Genomic DNA, 22823 nt, shown 5'->3' on the forward strand with positions numbered 1-22823 from the left:
ATATAGATAATAAAAGAGGAAAACATCACCAACGTGTAAAAGTCAAAGAAAATTACATTGAGGTTGGAATAGAAAATATGGGAAAGTAACTCAGTGAAGAAGTACAGTGAAGAAGTACTGTTTTCCAAAAAGAATAAATCTCTAAAATTACAGGATCATTTTTAACAGTCAACTTGAAAAAAATACTAACAAAAATTTTAAGAAACTTTTGAAATGTACTTTAATGGGATTTGGGGATAGAAATATCTAAGAATATACTTTAATGAGGCTTTTAGTAGAAACTTCTAAAGAAAGATGGGAGGTTTTTACTATTTAATTTTTCATACTCATCGAAAAACCATGTTTGACTCATCATGTGGCTGGAAACTCCACCTTTGGCAGTAACCCCGCTGGCCCCGCGGACATTACTCAGACTAGTTACTCTGAAATTTATGCTAAGTTAGTTAAGGCAAAAGATAAGATTGGTGATGACTTTTCACAATTATTTCCTGAGAATCTCTACTGTTATCCAAGCTCTTTCATAATTTAAAAGTTTGGGTATTGTTCAAAATAGTATTACGTTTTTTTTTGTTTGCCTAGTCAGAGATACAGATGGTTGTTGTTTAACTGAGTTTTTGTTACTTAAGCTTTTGCAGTTAAAATGTTGATTAGAAAGCAAAAGGCTTCCCACGACAAAAATATTCACTAATGAACCGGCTACTTAAAAAACCAAGCCCCACTTAAACATTAAATATTCTATCCTATGTAACACCAGCAACCATTATCTCCAAATCCGTCCACATCTTTGTAGGTTGAATTTTTGCTGATTATCAAATATTCTAAACATATGACAATATAATAAAAATATGATGCAGTTACATGTCTTATAAAAGGATCATATTGCAATAGTTTTATTTCTCTTATGTATGTCATCTGATTTAATCCTAACCACAACTAAAAAATGTTTTATTTCCATTTTAAAGATGAGCAAATTAAGGCTTAAAGAGGTTAAGTAACTTTCCCAAGGTCACACTGTCACTGCATGCAAACTCGTACCACTTGCCACAGGACAGCCAATAAGTCAAGAGACAAGGTGTTGGGGCAAGGAAAGCGACTTTTATTTCAAGGGCCACCAAACTGAGAAGATGGTGGATATTACCACAGGGGGTCAAGAGCAAAATGAAGCTAGTTATGTTAAGCCTCCCTTTCACTGTAACAACACAACTATGGAGTGGACAAATCTAGCAGATGATTTCCAATATTTATAATTATAACTACGGTATTCTTAAGTTGTCCCTACAAGATAAACATACACAGTAATTTTCACTTTCTCATATGAAAAGACTTAGATTTTTCTCTTTTGCCTACTTCCTCTCCCCTAGATGTCTTCCTGTGTATTAAAATTGGCTTAAACCAAGAACTGCAGAGTAGGGCTCCCCGGACCCCATGACAGTGTCAACCTTCTGTTGCCTTTGCAGTCTAAGAGCACTCATACATTAGAGGCAGCTGCCAAACGCTTGACTAGAACCACATCTCCAGTCGGCTAAGTACTACAACTAAGTTCTATGTCCCCATTCCTTGTTTACCCAGTTGGATCACTTGAATAAATGCAAAGTATTTTACGCTTTTCCCAGTTAAATATCATCCTGTTAGACCATACTTCTACTTTGATGATCCATTATCTTTCCTAGTTAATCATCCAGAGAATTCAACAACATACTATTATGCACTCCCAAAAGGCCAGGCCTGAGAAAACTCTGCAACAGTGCACTAGAGGTACTTTTTATTTATTACTACTGAAAAAAATGAACAATTGCTCTTTCAATCAGCTAGAAATCACATAAACAGTCATCAACGACTGTTGATCATCAACAGTCATTTTGAAATCCTTGTTTATAAGGCTAACATTAGAATTCATCAAATATCTTGCTCAAAACATTATTATAATATCTCTTAATATTGCAGCATAGTTGGTAATAAGATCATGACACGATATTCACATGGCATGGCTTTTCTTTTATGACCCTAATGCCAGCTCCTGCTGACCACAGCTTCCTGCTCTACCTACTCACAGATGAAATTTTAACTTTTCTAGAATTCTGTGGATTTGGTGTTAAGATCCTTTATCTGTAATTCACAGAACTGACCTGTTCATAATCTTGAAAATATTCTCAGTGCTAACCTCTTAACAGCTTTGCAATTCTTCATTGCTCCATAGGCATGAGCAATTTCATCTGCAAAAGATCTCCATGCCCTGGAATTTTCTTTTTCTTCACACAGAATATGGAGATAAAAAGCTTATCTTTCTCCTATCCTCCCCAAGCAGTGTTCCTAGTTCTCCCTTATTCTTATAGAACCAAGTGATTCTTTTCTTGTTTGTATTTTCAAATTTAATGTGGGTGAAATTAAATATATGGCCTCAATATGTCAGGAAAATATTTGTTCTTTTGTTTTTGATGTTCTATTTGACCTACCATTTACTTCCTTTACTTCATATCACTTTAGTGCACTTTTTCAGACAAATCATTAGTTAACAAAGATATCTGATATCAAATGATACATTTGTCTATTTATTTCAATAATGTGCTTTGGGGTCACTAGTGATGCTAGTATAATCCTAATGTCATAAAACTGTGCTCTTCCCTCTGCCTAAAATATGTTTCCTGCAGACTTACAAATAGCTTGACTGTTTGCATCATTCCACTAGGCCATTTCAGACCATCTTTTCTTAATTAGCTCTCTGCTCCCCACTCACTTTGTATCCAATTACAGTATTTCCTTCAAAATACATATCGTATCATTAGCTGAAATGATTCTTTTTAATTCTGATTACATTTTCATTGCCCACCCCAATCCACCCATGAAATGCAAGTTCCGTGAAGACAGGGAGATTGTTTCTCTTGTTTCCCACTTGTTATCGCTAGACATCCTGATGGAAACTAAGATAGTGTTCTCCTAGCTTCTCTTAACTGCAGTCAATAATGTGGGCATATCTTATACAATGCAGCTAATATGGCTCACCTGTGATCACATGTAACTCAGGGACTCATTAAAGACAACATCAAGTTTGCTGCCTGAAACAACTCCCGTCTGCACTCATTAACTAACTAGGGAGACTCCTTGAGGATAACTCACTGTATTTTTCCAGGCTCTGCTTTCAACTCATGTCATCATGCCCCCAAGGTCTTCTACGTGCTGTGCTTTCCTTATTCATCTTCTCCCTCAGAATTTCAGCTGTCTTTTCTCTTTATTCTTAATTTTTTATTTTTAATTATGTTAAGTACATGTCTTAGTCTGTTTCGTACTTGTATAACAGAATACTACAGACTGAGTAATTTCTAATGAAGAGAAATTTATCAGCTCACAATTCTGGAGGCTGGGAAATGCAAGATCAAGGTTCCAGCACCTGGTGAAGGGCCTTCTTGCTGCATCACCCCATGGCAGAATGCCAAAGGGCCAAAAGACAGAATACAATGGCAGTAATCCCATCTATGACAGCAGAGCCCTCATGGTCCAATCACCTCTTAAAGGTCTCACCTTTCAACTGTTACAATGGCAACTAAATTTAAACAAGAGTTTTAACAGGATAAACATTCAAACTGTAACATTACACAAACATAAAATTTGCCATCTTAAACATTTTTAAGTGTTTGGTTCAGTAGTGTGAGATATATTCATGGTGTTTTACAACCAATCTCCCAAACTTTTCCATCTTGCAAAACTGAAACTCTATACTCATGAAACAACAACTCCCCATTTCCCACTCCCCTACGCCCCTGGTAACCACCATTCTACTTTCTGGTTCTATGAATTTAACTACTCTAGATTCATATAAGTAGAATCATTCAGTATTTACCTTTTTGTGACTGGCTTGTTTCACCAAATATGTCTTCAAAATTCATCCATGTTGCAGCACTTTTCATAATTTCCTTCCTTTTTAAGTTTGAATAATATTCTATTGTATGTATATGCCACATTTTGTTTCTCCATTCATCTCTCAGTAGAGTTACTTTCACATTTGGGCTATAGTGAATAGTGCTGCTATGAATGTGAATGTACAAATATCTTTTTAACATCTTTCTTTCAATACTTTTGGACATATACCCAAAAGCAAAATTACTATATTATAAGGCAATTCATTTTTTTATTTTTTAAGGAGCCGCCATATTGTTTTTTATGGCAGCTTCACCATATTACACTCCACCAATAGTGTCCTAGGGTTCCAATTTCTCTACAACACTGCCAACAGTTGTTATGTTGTATGTTTTGGATTTTAATGGATATGCAGCTCAGCCAACTTTTTAGAACACTCCAGATCCCCTATAATTTAAAGCATTACAGTCTTTTTTTCTATGATACTGCCATTTGTTATTCTTTACTGCTTAAAGCTGTAACCATTTTCTTTTATCTTTAAATAACTCCCAAAATAACCCCAGTTCCCTCAACCCCCATATTTTCCACCCAAACCAAATGGTCTTTCCAGAGCATGTGCTTTCAGAACTTAAGCAGCACCCTCCCCAGAGATGACCCCAGTGTCCAATTGCAATAATCCCTTAAACTATCCTGTGCATTGACTGCTACCTATATAACAAGAGGAATTCAGGAAAATGCCCTTAAGTCTTTCATTAAGAAACTATAAAGGCCAGCTGTGGTGGCTCACGTCTGTAATCCTAGCACTCTGGGAATCCAAGGTGGGTGGATCGTTTGAGCTCAGGAGCTCAAGATCAGTCTAAGCAAGAGCGAGACCCCGTCTCTACTAAAAATAGAAAGAAATTAGCTGGACAACTAAAAATATATAGAAAAATTAGCCGGGCATGGTGGCGCATGCCTGTAGTCCCAGCTACTCGGGAGGCTGAGGCAGAAGGATTGCTTGAGTCCAGGAGTTTGAGGTTGCTGTGAGCTAGGCTGATGCCACACCACTCTAGCCCGGGCAACGGACTGAGATTCTGTCTCAAAAAAAAAAAAAAAAGAAAGAAACTATATAAATTACATAAATCCATTACTTTCAGAGACTGAGCTGAGTTTTCTCTTTTGTAAGATAAGTGAGCTACATTAGATGACAGCAAAGGTCGTCTCAACTCTAGGATTCCATAAATTCTTTAAATATACAAGACCAAAAATCTGTGGAATTAAGAATATAGAATATAGAAACCATGGAATAAGTTCCAGTCCTCAGGCTTGCTAAAGAACTGTTGATTAAAAATAATAATTATAATGTGTGACTCCTTAAACGTAAGACTTTTCTGCAGTATGTGCCTTACATATAAATATGATACAAATAGGCCATCAGTAAATCTAAAATACTTTCTAGGAATAGTGATTTTTTTTCTAAGTCACCAATAGCCTCACAAATTTTCCCAACATAGCCATTTTGGAATTGATAGAATATATTTGAATATATGCATACCTAAAACATAGTGTACATTCTGTTCCAGACCATCACAATAAAGCTAGTCATGTGAATTGTTCTGTTTCCCCGTGCATACAAAAGTTGTGTTTATATTGCAGTCGATTAAGTGTGCAACGAATGGCTTTATGTCTAAAAAAAATTATTATTTTAATAAAAATATTTTAATTAAAAAATACTTTATTGCTAAAAAATGCTAGCAATTTGAGCCTTCAACAAGTTATAATCTTTTCTCTGGTGGAGGGTCTTGCCTCAATGTTCACGGCTGCTGACTGATCAGAGTAGTGGTTGCACAGCTAGGGCGATTTCTTAAAATAAGACACAATGAAGTGTCAATTGACTCTTCTTTCATGAAAGATTTCACTGTAGTATGTGATACTGTTTGATAGCATTTTACCCACAGAATTTCTTTCAAAATCCTCTCAAACCCTGCCATTGTTATATATCAATTAAACTTATGTAACATTCTAAATCCTTTGTTGTTATATCAATAATGCATATTTTCCAGGAGTAGATTCCATCTCAGGAAGCTACTTTCTTTGCTCATCCATAAGAAGCAACTCCTCATCCATTCAAGTTTTATCATGGGATTACAGCAATTCAGTGACATCTTCTGGCTCCACTTCTAATTCTAGTTCTCTTGCTATTTCCACTGCATCTGCTGTGACTTCCTCCACTGAAATCTTGAATGCTTCAAAGTCATCCATGAGGGTTGAAGTTAACTTCTAAACTCCTGTTAATGTTGACATTATGATCTCTTCCCATGAATCGCAAATGTTCTTAATGGCATCTAGATGGTAAATCTTTTCATGAAGGTTTTTAATTTACTTTATGCAGATCCATCAGCAGAATCACTACGGTGGCCATAGCCTTACAAAATGTATTTCTTAAATAACAAGACTCAAATGTTGAAATTACTCCTTGATCCACAGGCTCCAGGTTGTATATCGTGTTAGTAGGCATGAAAAAAAAACATCCATCTTCTTGCACATTGTCATCAGGGCTCTTGTGGTGACCAGGTGTGTTGTCAATGAGCAGTAACATTCTGAAAGAAATCTTTTTCCTGACCAGTAGGTCTCAACAGTGGGTTTAAACTATTCAATAAACCATGCTGTAAGCAGATGTGTTGCCATCCATGCTGTGCTCTTCCATTTAGACATCACAGGCAGAGTAGAATCAGCATGATCCTGAAGGGCCCTAGGATTTTCAGAACGGTGAAAGAGCATTGGTTTCAACTTAAGGTCACCATCTGCATTAGCCCCTAAAATGAGAGAACAAACTTGTCCTTTGAATCTTTAAAGCTAGGCATTGATTTCTCCTCTCTAGCTATGAAAGGCCTGAAATCTGTTGTTTAATGTAGCCACCTACATCCATGATCTTAGCTAGGTCTTCTGGATAACTTGCTACAGCTTCTATATCAGCACTTGCTGCTTCACCTTCCACTTTTATATTATGGAGACAGCTTCTTTCTTTAAACCACCTGAACCATCCTCTGCTACCTTCAAACTTTTCTTCTGCAGATTCCTTACCAATCTCAGCTTTAGCAGAATTGAAGAAAGTTAAGACTTTTGGTGGAATTAGCCTTTGGCTTAAGGGAATGTTGTGTTGGTTTGATCTTCTAGCCAGCCCATGAAAACTTTCTCCACATCAGCAATAAGGCTGTTTTACTTTCTTATCATTCATGTGTTCAGTGGAACAGCAATTTTAATTTCCTTTAGCAACTTTCCCCTTGCCATCACAGGTTGGCTAAATGTTTGGAGCAAGAGGCCTAGCTTTTATCCTGTCTTGGCTTTTGACTTGCCTTCCTTACCACACTTAATCATTTCTAGCTTTTGATTTAAAGTGAGAGGTAGGCAACTCTCCCTTTTACTTGAACTCTTAGAGGCCATTGTAAGGTTATTAACTGGTCTAATTTCAAAATTGTTATGTCTCAAGGAACAGAGAGGCTTGAGGAGATGGAGAGGGACAGAGGAACAGTCAATCAATGGAGCAATCAGCACACATTAACTACGTCTTATGTGGGCATGGTTTGTGGCACCCCAAAACAATTACAATGGAAATATCAAAGATCACTGATCATAGATCACCATAACAGGTGTCATAATAATGAAAATAATAATAATGAAAAAGTTTGAAATATTGCAAGAATTACCAAACTATGACACAGAGACAAGCAGCACATGCTGTTAAACAATAGGGCTGGGAGATTTGCTTGATACAGGGTAGCTACAAACCTTCAATTTGAAAAACAAAACAAAACAGTATCTGCAGAGTGCAATAAAGTGAGGCGCAATAAAATGACGCATGCTTGTAGTCTAGACACAGAAAATGGTACATATTTCTCTGGATGTAGTTAACATGGTCATTTGTAATTTAACATAATTACAATCACTTGTCTCTGTCATCTCCATTAGAAAGTAGCCATAATATATACTTTGGATGCAAAAACTTTCTGTTCTTGGAGTTAGCTTTTCATTTTTACTTGGAATAAATCAGCATGAATTTAGCAATTTATGAATTGGAACACAAAGAAAAATATCTTGGCAGTGTAGATTATAATATAGTTGAATGATTTAACAAATAATTGTGTTAAATATTAACAAATATTAATTCTCTAAAATAGTGTAGGGATAATTTAAACTAAGTACAGTTTTGAATGTCTGGTTCATTTGTAATAAGTAATTTAAGACTTGTACACTTTAAATAGTAAGCTTTCAATACTCTTTGATGTGATGATTCCATCAAAAGGATATCATATTTAAAAACATATTAACTTAGGTAGAATTTTATTATTATAGTAGTTCTCACAACAATATATTAAGGCTCCTATAAATCTGGGGTTTTTTTGAGTCATCACCGATTTTGCTATGTAATTTGATTATTTAGAGTGAAACAGAATAATATGGAGTTGCTTACTTCTAGTTACTTGGATGTGTTTTCTGCACAAATGCCATTTTCATTGTAGGTATACTTAATATTATAGGTTTTGGTTGCATAGAAAACGTAAGCTCTCTTTTGCCTTGTCTGACAATATTCTTTTTTGTTTAAAGTTTTAATAATAAGTTAAAAAAAATCCAGTAATTATATGTGCTATGAGACCTGAGAGGAACAATGTGGCTTTACATATATGGCAAATTATAAAATAATAAATAATGTATAGCAACATCTAGATTTCTGCATCAGTTTTTATTATACTGTGCTTTAAATGTGAATATCAGTGTTTGAAATCTGTCCATTACCATGCTGACTACTTTCTCTCTAGCATTTCAATGAATGTATTATAATGATAAGCATTTTATGATATTTCACTTTGAAGAGAAGTTGTACTAAGTGTATAATTTTATTGTCTGATATTTAAACTATCCAGTAATATTAAAATTTTAATTTTATAGCATTATCAATACTATGTCATAATGAGACTCTTCAAATGTTCCAGAAATAAGAATCTGAAGCAGATCATGTAAATGTTTCTTCTCTAGGAGTAGCCAAGGTTTTGGTTCTCGTAAATGGGTAGTGATATTGACATAACAGGCATCAAAAACCCTGAGACCAGTCAAAGGATTATTATAGTCCCTTCCTATTCTCTTTTCAAAACATTACACAACTTTTAGATATTGTCAAAATGATTGGGCTCACAGTGTCTGTTTGTTATGATTTGGGACCTATTAAATCAATTTATTATGTCACAAATTTGAGCAGATCTGAACTTCTAACATTCTGGGAGACAGACACAGAATGTTTTCCCACAACCCAAAGTTTATTCTAAAGCAGTAGTCAGCCAGGGCCCTCTTATAACCTCCTGTAGGCCAGAAATCCAACCAATCATAATGCCTTTTCTTCATTAAATGGGCTCAGGCCTTTTCTGATTTTAATTGAAATTTCTCACAAGAACTTTAAACAATGTATATTCAATGTGCAGCAATTTTGTGAAGTTTTGAGAATTGTGAACAAAGTTATTATTGTGATTGTCATTTAAGAAGAGCAGTTAGGATTCACAAATTATACTTTCACTGTTATCCCAAGAGAAAGAGGGGAAAGCGTAAATCTAGGATATATATGAAAGTGTTTCAGGTCTTCAAAGAGAAATTTAACCAATGTACTTGTAAGGTAATGGTCATGGGTCAGTTATACCAGAAGGTTTTAGAGAAAATGTAATTACCAAGACACTTAATTTAGCAGACCTGTGATTTAAACAAAACCACATGTAACATCTTGATTTAGGTAAGAATATTCAAATTAAATGCACAAATTAAAATGTTTTAGTTAAATACATTTTGACATAGTAGTTGTTCCTGTCAGGTCAATAAGATTTACTTGAACAATGTTTCTCCTAGCAATAGTCAGCATATGCTGAGAGTGGATATTTTCTTCCTTTTGTCTTTTAAATTCCAGCTGCTGACTAAGAACATAAGCATTTGCAAACTGGGTCAAAACTAGAAATCTGTCTCTCTCCCTCTCTCTCTCTAACAAATGTGAATCTATAATTTATTAACAAATCTCTAACTCACTTTGGACTTAAATATATTCTCAGTGTACATTCTCCCTTTGAATAAGTACTTCTTTTTTATACAACCCATTGTATAAAGTATTATACCATAACCCCTTTTCTCCTGTGTAGTCTTTTAAGCTACTCTAAACCACCAAAGATTATTTGATTTTAAAAATTGATAACAGAATAAATTTGAATGATGCTTTCAAAATTAATGTTTGTACTAGAAAATTTGAGCAATAGAAACTGAAAGACAAACAAACAAAAATGAATGCATTATCCTGAACTCACAGTCCTAGTCACTTAGCGTTACCCACTTTTGATTTTGTGTCATTGCCGGTTTTCTTTTACTCTCTTTCTTTTCCTTACTTTCTGTTTCTCTCATATATATATGCATATAAATATGCTTGTATATATGCATATATATGTGTGTGTATATACACATATGCTATATGTATGATTATAAATGTAAAAGATATTTCAAACAAATATACAGAAAATTAAAAATCACTTGTATCAAGCTTATATTAACATTGCCATTTACTTTAGATTTAAAACTTTTTTCTAATCTGATAGATATAAAATTATATTTCATTATATTTTCATCTCCTTTAGATTGAGCTGTCTTTTTTCTGGCTATTTAGTAACCATTACTGTTTCTTCTGTAAATTGCCTGTTTAAACCTTTGCCCATTTTTATGTGGGATTATCTTTTCACTTTTATTTATATTATTTTTGTATATGTTATTGACATTTTGACTTTATTATATCTTTCATAGTACAGATGATTGTAAATATATATATTTAAATTTATATTTTCTTAATAAATTATGCTTGATAGATGCCAATATTATAAAAAATTACAAAAATATTATCATATATTTTAACTCAGAGCTTCTATAGCATAGATTATACTTTCATTTTAAATACAATCAGATTTTATTTTTGTGTCACTCTTTTTTTCTAGGTGTATAGAAATTTTTCTGATCATCACTTATGAAAGTTTTTCCATATTGATTTAAAGTGTCATTTTTACCCTAAATTTCCATACATAGTTCTGATTCTGGAGTCTTTTTGGAACCATTTATCTAATTGGCCATTCCTGAAGCCATTTAAACACTATAGTTCTATTTGTACATTTTATCCTTTGTTAGAAAAATCTGCTTCTTTATTTTTTTATTTTTCAAAACTCCCTTTTCTTAGTATATATTTTTATACTTCAGATTAATTTCATTTGAAAATCACATTATGATTATCATTTAAATTGCACTGAAATTACAGATCAACTTGGGGAGAATAAGATTTTCACAATAATGAATCCTCCTAAGCAAGACCATAGCATTTCCCTATGTTTATTGAGATCATGTTTTCTGTCTTTCAATAATGTTTAATTACATAAATTTCACAAGTGTTTGTAAGCTCATTCATGTACATATTATAATTTTTTCTGAGAATAAAAATTTTTGTTCATATTAATCTTAAATGGTTTCTCTTTCCAAAGCATTCTCTCAGATTCCTCTGTAGCTTTTTCTTCTCTTTTATATTATCTCTCTTGATAATATCAGGTATGCTGTAATTTTAATTATCATCTGTAGATAGGTGACTCTCAACCTGTATCTCTAATCTTGACCTCACTTTCAATACCTAGGTCCTTGATTGCAACTATGTTTAACATATAAGGCAATGTTGACACTTGTTAGCATATTAAATTCAATGTAACCCAAAATAAACTGATCCTATACATACACACACACACACACACACACACAGAAACACACACACACACACACACATATTCCTCCTCCCCCCTTCTCCCTTCTCTATTTCTAATTCAAGTATTCACGTACCTGCTATATGCCACATACTATTTTAGGTACTGGAAAATATACTAGTGACTAAAACAGAATAAGTCTCCAATTTTATAAAGCGTAAATTCTGGGATGCAAGGTAGAAAAACAAAATAAAAACCTCATGGATATATAAAATGTCAAGTAGGCATAAGCACTATGGGAAAATATACAAATGACCAACAAACATATGAAAAAAACACTCGACACCACTAGTCATCAGGGAAATGCAAATTAAAATCACAATGAGATACCACCTGCCCCTGTCAGAATGGCCATTAATAAAAAGCAAAAAAATCAATAGATGCTGGCATGGATGCAGTGAAAAGGAACGCTTATATGCTGTTGGTGGTAATGTAAATTAGTACAACCTCTATGGAAAACAGTATGGAGATTCCTCAAAGAACTAAAAGTAAACCTACCATTCAATCCAGCAATCCCAATGGAAAAGAAATCATTGTATTGAAAAGACACTAGGTACCTATCCAAAAGAAAAGCTCTACCAAATGGTGCTTGCTCCATAGTGAGCCATCACACTGATGGTACTGCCGCTAAAAACCTCACAGAAGAATCCAAGACAGTCTAAAGAGATCTTCTGATCACTGATGCTCCTGCTACTACCACCCCCATTGCCCACGGAGTGGATGCTGCTAGGTATGCCCAAGGGTCAAGCGGGGGTGGTAGGATGTCTGGCTCCAGTCACTACCACCTGAGCTAGACCAGATTTAGCAGTCTCTGGAAAGAGTTTTTCCATGTATTGGGGAGAGTAGAGGCTAATCAATTCCCTTTCCTACTCATTGCTCTTTTCAGCCTAATCTGCTCCACACCAGTTGTTTCCAAACACTCACGCAGTCTCTTCCCTACAATACAAGCTTGTTTCCAGGAGAATTTGTTTGGGACCATTTCCCTTGTGTGCCGCTGGATAGACCTAGAGCTTCTACTTCCTTCATCTGACCACATGACTTGGTTCAGAGGCCACATCATGCTTCCTCTCTTTTTCTACCTCCATGGTAGTTGTGCATCAAAGAACTCATTGATCAGAGTAACAACAATCCTGCCCCATGGTTTCCATTCACTTTTCACTCCTTCTCTGCAGTAGCCTTCAAGCATGCATTTCAATAGCTTCTCACTCAGATGGAAGAAAAAGATAAAATTCTGCTATTCTGAGGTACCTCCCATATAGAAATATGAAATTTTAGTTTACTGAAGGCTGCTGAGTTATTACAACATCCATTTGTTAAATCTATCTTGAATTTACGGATACGTGCAAGTGTTTCCTCCTCTATTCCATGTGGATTTTCTTTTGTACTCTTACTTTCCCTGAATAGCAGACATTTCTACTTAAAATATCATTTTGTCCATTTTGGGACTTGAGACATTGAAGCAGATATCATAAATTAAAATGGTTAATGATTAAATCAAGAAAGGCATCAGGTGGTGATACTTTTCCTCCACAGATCTTACAGTTTAAGTCATTTTCTAACGAGTGACGATTTCAGTTTTTGTTGAAAGAGTCCCGAATAATTTGAGAGAAGGTGAGGAGGAAACTAATGGAGCGGAATCACAATGAAAATTGCTGAATTAATCCAGTAACTGCCTATACCAAGGAAAGAATATATATGCATGTCCCTTAAAGTTTCCACATGCATGTTGTATTTTTTTACGAGTCTACTTCATTTTCTCGCATTATGTGGTGAGTGTTCCATATGAATAGACTTCAATAGGCTTTTGAAACGTGGAATCGTGCAATGTATACCTCAACCCATAGAGTTAAGATGACACTGTTTGGGCTTCTCATCCTATGTGACTATAGAAGTATTTTGCATTTCTTTTCTTTGAATGGCCCTTTTTAGGCTATTAATATTTTTATTATATTTTGCCTAGTTGGGTACACAATGAATGACCTCATTTTTGAATGGCAAGATGAGGCACCTGTACAAGTGGCAGAAGGACTCACTTTGCCCCAATTTCTGTTGAAAGAAGAAAAAGATTTGCGATACTGCACTAAACATTACAATACAGGTAGGGGTTGAGTAGTCTTATTTACATCTATGACTTGTGGTTTTATGATATCTAGATGCTTCTTAATTATAATTCTAGGATAATTATTTTAACTATTCATAGCTCAATGTCTTTCATTGATGCATGACATCAATGGATGTCATTTGAAATTTATGAACTGTGACTCATTACATATTGTTAAATAATTGGTTTGTATGGGACCAAAGAAATTCCTGGTATCCAATTATATTTAAATTTTTTGTGAAATGCCCATTCTTATATAGTAATGATGTTTCCAAAAATGTCCCTTTAATTTCCATATGAGCAATAAAACTATATTTTTTAACCCTTCTTGGGCAATAAACACTGTCTCTGCTAACAAAAAGAGACTGCTTTTTTTTAAAAAAGGCTTCATTTGCCTAAACTTTCCCTTTGTCATATTTTCATGCATTTCAATGTATTTTTCTCTAAGTACCTACTACTCACACTGACACAGGAGCCTTTCACATTTGAGGTAGATATCAGGTGTAGTTATAATATTAACATAAAGGATTGAAGGATTCATGTGATATTTGTACATTCACAAAGTCTGTTCACTTCCCTTAACTGGCATGAGCTATTTCCATAAAACCTATTCTGACTGTATAACCTATTCCTGTGAATTCCATTAAACTGCCCATAATTGAGACATCACTCCACAGTGATGAGAGCGTGGTCTCCCACTCGCGTCAGCTGCCACTCTTATCATTTCATTACAGTAACTATGATTCATCTTCGGCTCAGCATGTTCCAGAACAGTGATCTGACTTTTCACTATACAAAATCCCTACTCTCTCTTATCTCCTTAAAAATTCACAATATCTGATCAAAAAGTCACTGTCCTTTTTGTTAACTCAGAGACGAAGCTGATATCTAACTTATTAGCGAGGTAAAGGTTAAAATCTCAACACAAAGATAAAGGGCCGGCAAGTCAACAGCAATGTCCTTGCTCAGAACCGAGGGGCAATTGTGTTAATAAATTCCTTTCAGAGAAATGCTAACAAGTCCCTAGAGTTGGCTTAGGGAGGTGTATTAGTTTCCTAGGGCTGCCATAACAAACTGTCACAAACTTGGTGGCTTAAAACAACAGAAATTTATTCTATCACAGTTCTGGAGGCTACAAGTACAAAATCAAGGTGTCAGCAAGGCCATGCTTTCTCTCAAGGCTTTAGGGAAGAATCCTTCCCTGCCTCTTCCTGCTTTTCTATTAAATATTTCTGGCAATCCTTGGTGTTCCTCAGCTTGTAGCTACATCACTTCAGTCTCTGCCTCCACAGTCACAAAGTATTCTTCCTGTGTGTCTGTGTCTCTGTGTCCAGATTTCCCTCTTCCTATAAGGACATCACTGATGTTGAATTTAGGGCCAACTTTAATCCAGTACAACCTCATCTTAACTTGATTACATCTGCAAATACCTTACTCCCAAAGTCACATTCACAGGCTCTGGGTGGGCATGAACTGTAGGGAGACATTATTCAACCCAGAATAAGGGGTGAAGTTGTAAACATCACCTGGGGATGAATATTTTATGATAGTCTCAAGACCCTTCCTTAGCATAAAGTAAGTTTCCATACTTCATTGAGTTATCTACCAAGCTATTACGGTTTAGAGGAAAAGAATTTACATTTATGAATCCCTACTATAAGCAAGGAATTGGAAAGGTATTTTCTTGGATGACATCATAGAGATCTCACAACTTTACAGTCTAGGCGATTAAAGCACAATAACTTGCCCAAAGTTACATAGAAAATAAAATAGTGTCCTCAATTAGGTATGTGGTTAATTTCAGACCCTGAGCTCCATTGTATATTTACTCCTACAATGCACAGGACTCCTCTGTTAATTTTCCAATAAGTGGCTCTGCTACTACATAGTTTCCTTAAGTTACTTATGCAAATGCAAAAAACCCCACAAAAACACTAGGTTACATAAGAACCACACTTGTAAATACCTTCCCTCTATAAAACGAAATATATTGAAGAAGTCAAAAATGCCTCCATACACAAATGAATTGCACAAACTTAGAGGATTTGTTCAGTTATATTTTCATTATTCCAAAGTATTTATTAATTATGTACTACAAGGCCCTATGATCTGTCTCCTTCTAATATTCTCTCCAAAATCTTCTACCTCTCTTTCCTTTGCTCTATAATCTGCCACAATAGCTTGCTCACTCATAAACACCAAACTCATTCCTTCCCTAGGGTCTTTGCATTTGCTCTTCCTTCTACATGTAAGGATTTTCCCAAAATTGTTCCAAGCCTAATACTCTCACATCCTGTAGGACTACTCAAATGCCAACTCCAGAAATGTCCTTATGTAACAAGCCTACGTTAAAGACCCAAAGCCCCCTCCACTTTCTGCTTTCACTGTCTGAAACTGTATCATTCATTTTTATGTTTACTTATTTATTGCATGTTTCCCTCATTGTCTTAAGTTTGTATTATATTTATTCTGTTTAAATCTACATTTTTGGGGTGTGCTTCAATGCATAGGTGATGATTTTTTTGGTCCAACTTGTTCACTTTTCTCTTTAGAACCACACAAACACGGAGTATATGTAATTATATGCAAGCAATGGTGTGTATGTGTACATGTGTATAATTTTTTATTTTAAATTTTTATAGATACATAAGAGTTGTACATATTTGTGGGGTACATGTGGTATTTTGTTAGGAGCATGAAATGTGCAATGATCAAATCTGGGTAACTAAGGTATCTGTCACCTCTTATAATATTCCAAATCTTCTCCTCTAGCTATTTTGAAATATACAATAAATAACTGTTAACTATAGTTGCCCTATTGTGCTATGGAACACTAGAACTTATTCTTTCTATCTAACTATATTTTTGTACCCATTAGCCAACCCTTTTTCATCCACCCCTCCCCGCTCTCCTTCCCAGACTCTGTTAACCACCATTTTCTTCACTACCACCATGAGGTTAATTATTTTATTAATAGCTCTCACATATGAGTGAGGACATGCAAAATTCATTTTTCTGTGCCTGGCTTATTTCATTTAACATAATGTCCTCCAGTTCCACCCATGTTTCTGTAAATGAAAAAATTCCATTCTTTTTTATGGCTGAATAATATTCCATTGTGCATGAATACCACATTTTCTTTATCTATCATCCATTGACACATAGATTGACTCTATTAATATATGGTGGTTATTGTGAATAGTGCTGCAATAAATAAGGAAGTGCAGGTATCTCTTTGACACACTGATTTCCTTTCTTTTGTATATATACTAAGCAGTGGGATTGCTGGATCATATGGTAGTTCTATTTTTAGTTTTTTTGAGGGATCTCCATACAGTCTTCCACAGTGGCTCTACTAATTTACATTCTCACCAACAGTATACCATTTTTCCTCTTTCTCTGCATTCTCACCAACATTTGTTACTTTCTGTATTTTTGATAATAGACATTTTACCTGGGGTGAGATGATATCTCATTATGGTTTTGATTGGAATTTTCCCTGATGTTGGGCATTTAAAAATGCTTTTTTAAAAAATGAAAACACAATGAGAGCTTATTTTTTTTCTTAAGAATCACCTGAAACTTGGAGAACTTACACAAATTATCCAAATGGTCACTGTTTCTAATCAAGCCATGAGATTACTTAACAGGTTATTTAACAGTGATATCATAAAAATGTTTTAGTTATTCATGCTTCATTTCATTTTTTAATGAAAAATTTAAAAAATTTATATTTACTAAGACTCTAAAGTATTTTCATATATTTCAGGAATCTTTAGGCATTCTGTATGTATTTGATAAATTGATAAAGGATTATGTGTGGCTTGCATGTGTGTTTCTGATTACTACACATGTTAAGAGTGGAATCCAACTTTCCCAGAGCTTATGAACTTTTGGTGAGACTTCAGCCCTGGAATTACATCCATTCTTCATCCAGAGCTAGTCTGCTTGCAACACTTGTGCAATAACTTGTGGCCCAAGACACATTAATAAAAGCTTTGTACTGAACCTACCTAGCAATATGGTAGCAATTTTCCTGCTGAGCAAAGATTCTCTTTGATATCTTTCTTTCATGGTGAGTCAGAGAATGTTACCTAAAGAACAGAATGTTAACTCTCTGACCTCATCCTTTTCAAAATAATGAGAATAAAGAGAGAATAAGACCAAGAATTGGGTGATTTAGAACATTTTTAAAAGGATAGATAAACTAGAGTAGTAGAGAAATAGAGTAAGGAGTAAAAGGAGAGGATAAGCAGAAATATCAACTTAATGTTTAATTAAGCCATAATTTATACCTCTATTACCACAATAGAGGTAGATAATAGACACAAAGGCATAAATATATAGTACAAATATATCTCATTTGTGTGTTATTTTTAAAGTTATTAATGGGAAATAACACACATTTTCCTATTTGTTTGCTTTATTATTTAAAAAATGACTTATCCTCAATTGTCTTTATCCCTCAGCATTTAAAGTAAATGTAGGCCGGGCGCTGTGGCTCACACCTGTAATCCTAGCACTCTGGGAGGCCGAGGCGGGTGGATCGTTGGAGCTCAGGAGTTCTAGACCAGCCTGAGCAAGAGCGAGACCCTGTCTCTACTAAAAATAGAAAGAAATTATCTGGACAACTAAAAATATATATAGAGAGAAAAAATTAGCCGGGCATGGTGGCGCATGCCTGTAGTCCCAGCTACTTGGGAGGCTGAGGCAGTAGGATCGCTTAAGCCCATGAGTTTGATGTTGCTGTGAGCTAGGCTGACACCACGGCACTCACTCTAGCCCAGGCAACAAAGCGAGACTCTGTCTCAAAAAAAATAAAGTAAATGTAAAATCCTCTGGAACAAATAGCATCCAGCTGTAAATGAACACCTAAAAGCATCAGAAACCATCAATGAGTAAAAAAGATGTTTATGTAATAAATTTATGTTTCTCCTGCCTACCTCAGAAGCAATTGTTAGAATCAAGTGGAATAATCTTTGAGTACTTTGACAAGTATGAAATGCTATTCAAATGCGAAGTAACAAGATCACATATTATTTCCTGAAAGAGTACACTTTCTTATTACATTGCTTCTAGATGCTAATAGAGAAAAATATTTTTCATAAATCAATATGAACATGTGATTTAGGGTCTCTTTTCATGGTAATGGAAAATTTTATGACAAAATAATTATGAAAATGAAACTGTGATATTTGATGCCATAACAAAAACCTATTTTTACTAATTGCTATATTTATTTTATAACCGATTAGGAAAGTTTACATGTATAGAAGTGCGATTCCATCTTGAACGACAAATGGGATACTATCTGATCCAGATGTACATTCCCAGTCTCCTGATTGTTATTCTATCCTGGGTTTCCTTCTGGATCAACATGGACGCAGCTCCGGCCAGGGTAGCTCTGGGAATAACCACTGTGTTGACCATGACCACACAGAGCTCAGGATCACGAGCCTCCTTACCAAAGGTAAGAGCACTCAATAGACTAGACGGACACATATTTGCACGTGTAAAGAAATCATTTTCAGCTTTTGTCAGATCTTTTTCAACAGCATTTATTATTCATTACCCATTTTCAAAGTAATAGGTAACCAGGGCAGAAAACTTGTAAAAAAAAAAAATCAATGAAGGAAAAAATTCTATAAACCAGTGATATCTGCTCTTCACGTTTTGTGTTATGATCCCTAATTATTTAAATATCAGTACCACTCTTATACACTATGGAATTCTTTGTACCTATCAATATTTAAACATTTAGAAAAATATAAAATATTTATTTAAGTTGAATCCATGTGGTAATCTTAAATGGTGGCATAGTACTCCACTGTATGGATATGCCATAAATTACTTACTCACTCTTAGGACTGACACTATGATGAATATTATATAAATATATAAATATATAAATATAATAAATGTATATATGTATATGTGTGTAGGCTCTACATATCACATATATCATCTATATATATTTATATACACACATATTATATGTATACACATATATGTATATATAAATATATTGCTTTATACATATTTTGCATTATTTTCTTAGTATACATTCTTAGAACCAGAATTGCTACACTGATAGCTGTATGCATTGATATATGTTGCCAAATTTACCTCTAGAAAAACATTATAGCAATTATACTACCACAAGTATTGTATCAGACTGCCCATGGTGCTGCACCCTAAGCCAAATGTGGTATTTATTATTTTTGTGGGTTTCCCCGCTCTGGCTTTTACATAGCTATAGGTCAATAGGAAGGACAGCTTGTCTATTTCCATGATTTCAGTCCATGTTGAGCTGCCAGAATTAAAATAAAACTGTTCCCTCTGTGAGATTTGTAAAGGACCCATTATTTCTTTTCATTAAATATTCTGAAATAAAACACAGGAAGTTCTTTTCATCCATTTAGCTGCATAGAAATCTAAAATTATTTTCTTTTCTTTTCTTTTTTTTTTTTTTTTGAGACAGAGTCTCACTCTGTTGCCCAGGCTAGAATGAGTGCCGTGGCATCAGCCTAGCTCACAGCAACCTCAAACTCCTGGGCTCAGGTGATCCTTCTGCCTCAGCCTCCCGAGTAGCTGGGACTACAGGCATGCGCCACCATGCTCGGCTAATTTTTTATATATATATTTTTTTAGCTGTCCATATATTTCTTTCTATTTTTAGTAGAGACGGGGTCTCGCTCTAGCTCAGGCTGGTCTCAAACTCCTGAGCTCCAACGATCCGCCCACCTCAGCCTCCCAGAGTGCTAGGATTACAGGCGTGAGCCACTGCGCCTGGCCTAAAATTATTTTCTTCCCCTAAAATGCTTCTAAGAAGTTTCTGTCACCTAAATTTAGTAATTCTTCTTGGAAGCTTTACTATTATTTTCATTTAAATAATGTACTTCATACAATAAAATCATATTAACTTTTCTTGTACATTTGATGCTATCTTCTTGCCATAACAAGTAAATTATATTAATAAATCTACTGTTAGGGCTTCCTTAGCCCTTTCTATGAGTTGCATTCTATGATTCAATTTTTTAGATTAAAAAAATGCCTATAGAAATAAAAGTGGGCAGCAGGATACTTTTATTATTAAAAATATTACTTAATATAGGAAGAACTTGTTATTTAACATGTTCACGCTGCCGCACTAAGATTTAACGCTTGTCATTCAATATAACGCCTACTTTTATAACACTATTTTCAAATGGTCTATAATAGCTGATACCATCAACTAGTGTTTTATAAAATATTGTCTATGTGAAAATTATAAATCTGTTTATAAGTTTGAACTAACAAGTCGCAATGCTTATTTATTTATGTGTAAATGCCACAAGGGTTGTGGGTAATAGTGGAAATTCCATAGTTAATCTGTAAAGGAAATCACCAGTTTACTCATTGATCCTCATGAGATAAACAGAAATGACATTTCATTTGTTCTGCATGTTATCAACCAGGAAAAAGAGAGCAAAATGCTCCATATCAGGAATCTATAGCTTCTATGAGGCACAGCAGAAAAGCACTTAGATACAGAGAGTAAAGTAGAATTGGGGGACCATGCAGTGTGAGTAGTGAAATCAGAAATAAAGAAAGCAATAAATATAAAAGACAGAATGGAGGCACAAGTTTTTTTTTAAAAAAAAAGGTGAAAGCAAGGTCTAGAATGGCTCCATACTTTTTCTCAAAAAATAGGAGACATTTTTTTAAAAGGCATTAATTTCACCAAGATCTCAGGGAAGGAACAAATATTCAACCGTGAGTTCAGCTATCACCATACATGTATACAAAGCCTCTTCATCTCTCCGATCATAGAGACAATGACCTCTAGAAATGTGATGACAGGTGTAACTCTGACCCACAAAAACAACTGATTGGCAAAGTGAGATCTTAAGAGAAGATGACCAGATCATCTCAGACTTTGTGATTAGTTAAGGAACAGGAGATTTAGTTATATACATTGTATTTTAGGAAGGCAGACCCTGAAGACCCAGGATAACAAACAAGAATTAATCTATGGGATGAGACCATTCAAAGGAGTAGAAAATCTCTTAAAAAATGCAATTCTTATTCTGTGACTTTTTTGAGCTAGAAAGGCAGGAGATGAGGACTCACACTTGTATTTAGGAGCAGATGTCTAAAACCATGCACCTTAAAATCTGTGTTCTCAATCTCACAAAAGAACCCTCAGATGCCTGAAAGTCTTACAGCTAAAACACTCACCATTCACCTGCTGACAAATTCTAGAAAGTAGGAAAAATAAATTCAAGAAAACTGATTATCAAACATAGGAGGAAAAAATAATAAATCATTGATTTAGAATAATTACTTAGTGTTTTGTCTAAGCTCTGTGTCAATACATCTCCTTCAGGATAAGAAGGTGCTTGGAAATCAGTCAAGTAAGACTCAGAGACTAGAATCTCAAAGAATATACACTTCAGCCAGCTCCCTGAAAACTAGAGATGAGATTCTGCTATGATATCCTCTATATTTTCTATTGCACTGGCCTCTACAGTGTCATGATAAATCAAGCATGTAATGGCCCCAAAGCAAGAAGGCTCCTGTGATTGATTCATTCCTTAGAAGTTGGAGCTATTTTGCATTTCTGCAGTGCCTGCATCAGGTGGCCGGAAGAGGGTGACATACATTATACTCCCAGAAAATTTTCAACATTATATAACCTTAGGAGAAATTCCTCACACCATGTGCTTGGAGCAGCAAGTGAGAAAAAATGGTGATGATCATGGGGCCATATACGGAGGGCTTTCTAGACCTTCGTAACGATTAGGTTTATTTTGGGTGAAGCAGTAGGTCACTGAAAAGTTTTAATGAGCGCAGTGATCACTCTGACTTCTGCATGAAGATCAGATAGAAAGAGCAGGGAGACTTCCAAGCGAGCTACTGAAGTCCTCGTCAGATGATCTCCTGGTGAGATGAACAGCAGCAGAGACAAGAGAGTAGCAGCAGAGGGATTTACAAAGCAGATGTTTTTGAGAAAATGTATTTGGAGGTGAAACAGACAGGATTTCCTCCTGAATTGAGAATTCAGGAACTCAAGAGTCAAGGGTGGTGTTCAAGCG

General features: G+C 35.0%; 1 protein-coding gene across 2 annotated transcripts in view; it reads left to right on the top strand.

Moving 5' to 3' along the window:
* The window catches only part of GLRA3 (glycine receptor alpha 3), a 121848-nt gene that overhangs the window by 69939 nt on the left and 29086 nt on the right, over positions 1–22823 (top strand). For both annotated transcript variants that reach the window (XM_045552476.1, XM_045552477.1), the window contains exons 6-7: positions 13606–13743; positions 19002–19216. In XM_045552476.1, coding sequence (XP_045408432.1) covers positions 13606–13743; positions 19002–19216 — 353 coding nt within the window. The remainder of the gene's footprint in view (positions 1–13605; positions 13744–19001; positions 19217–22823) is intronic.

The sequence above is a fragment of the Lemur catta genome, chromosome 5 (genome assembly GCF_020740605.2).
Source record: "Lemur catta isolate mLemCat1 chromosome 5, mLemCat1.pri, whole genome shotgun sequence".
NCBI lineage: Eukaryota > Metazoa > Chordata > Mammalia > Primates > Lemuridae > Lemur > Lemur catta.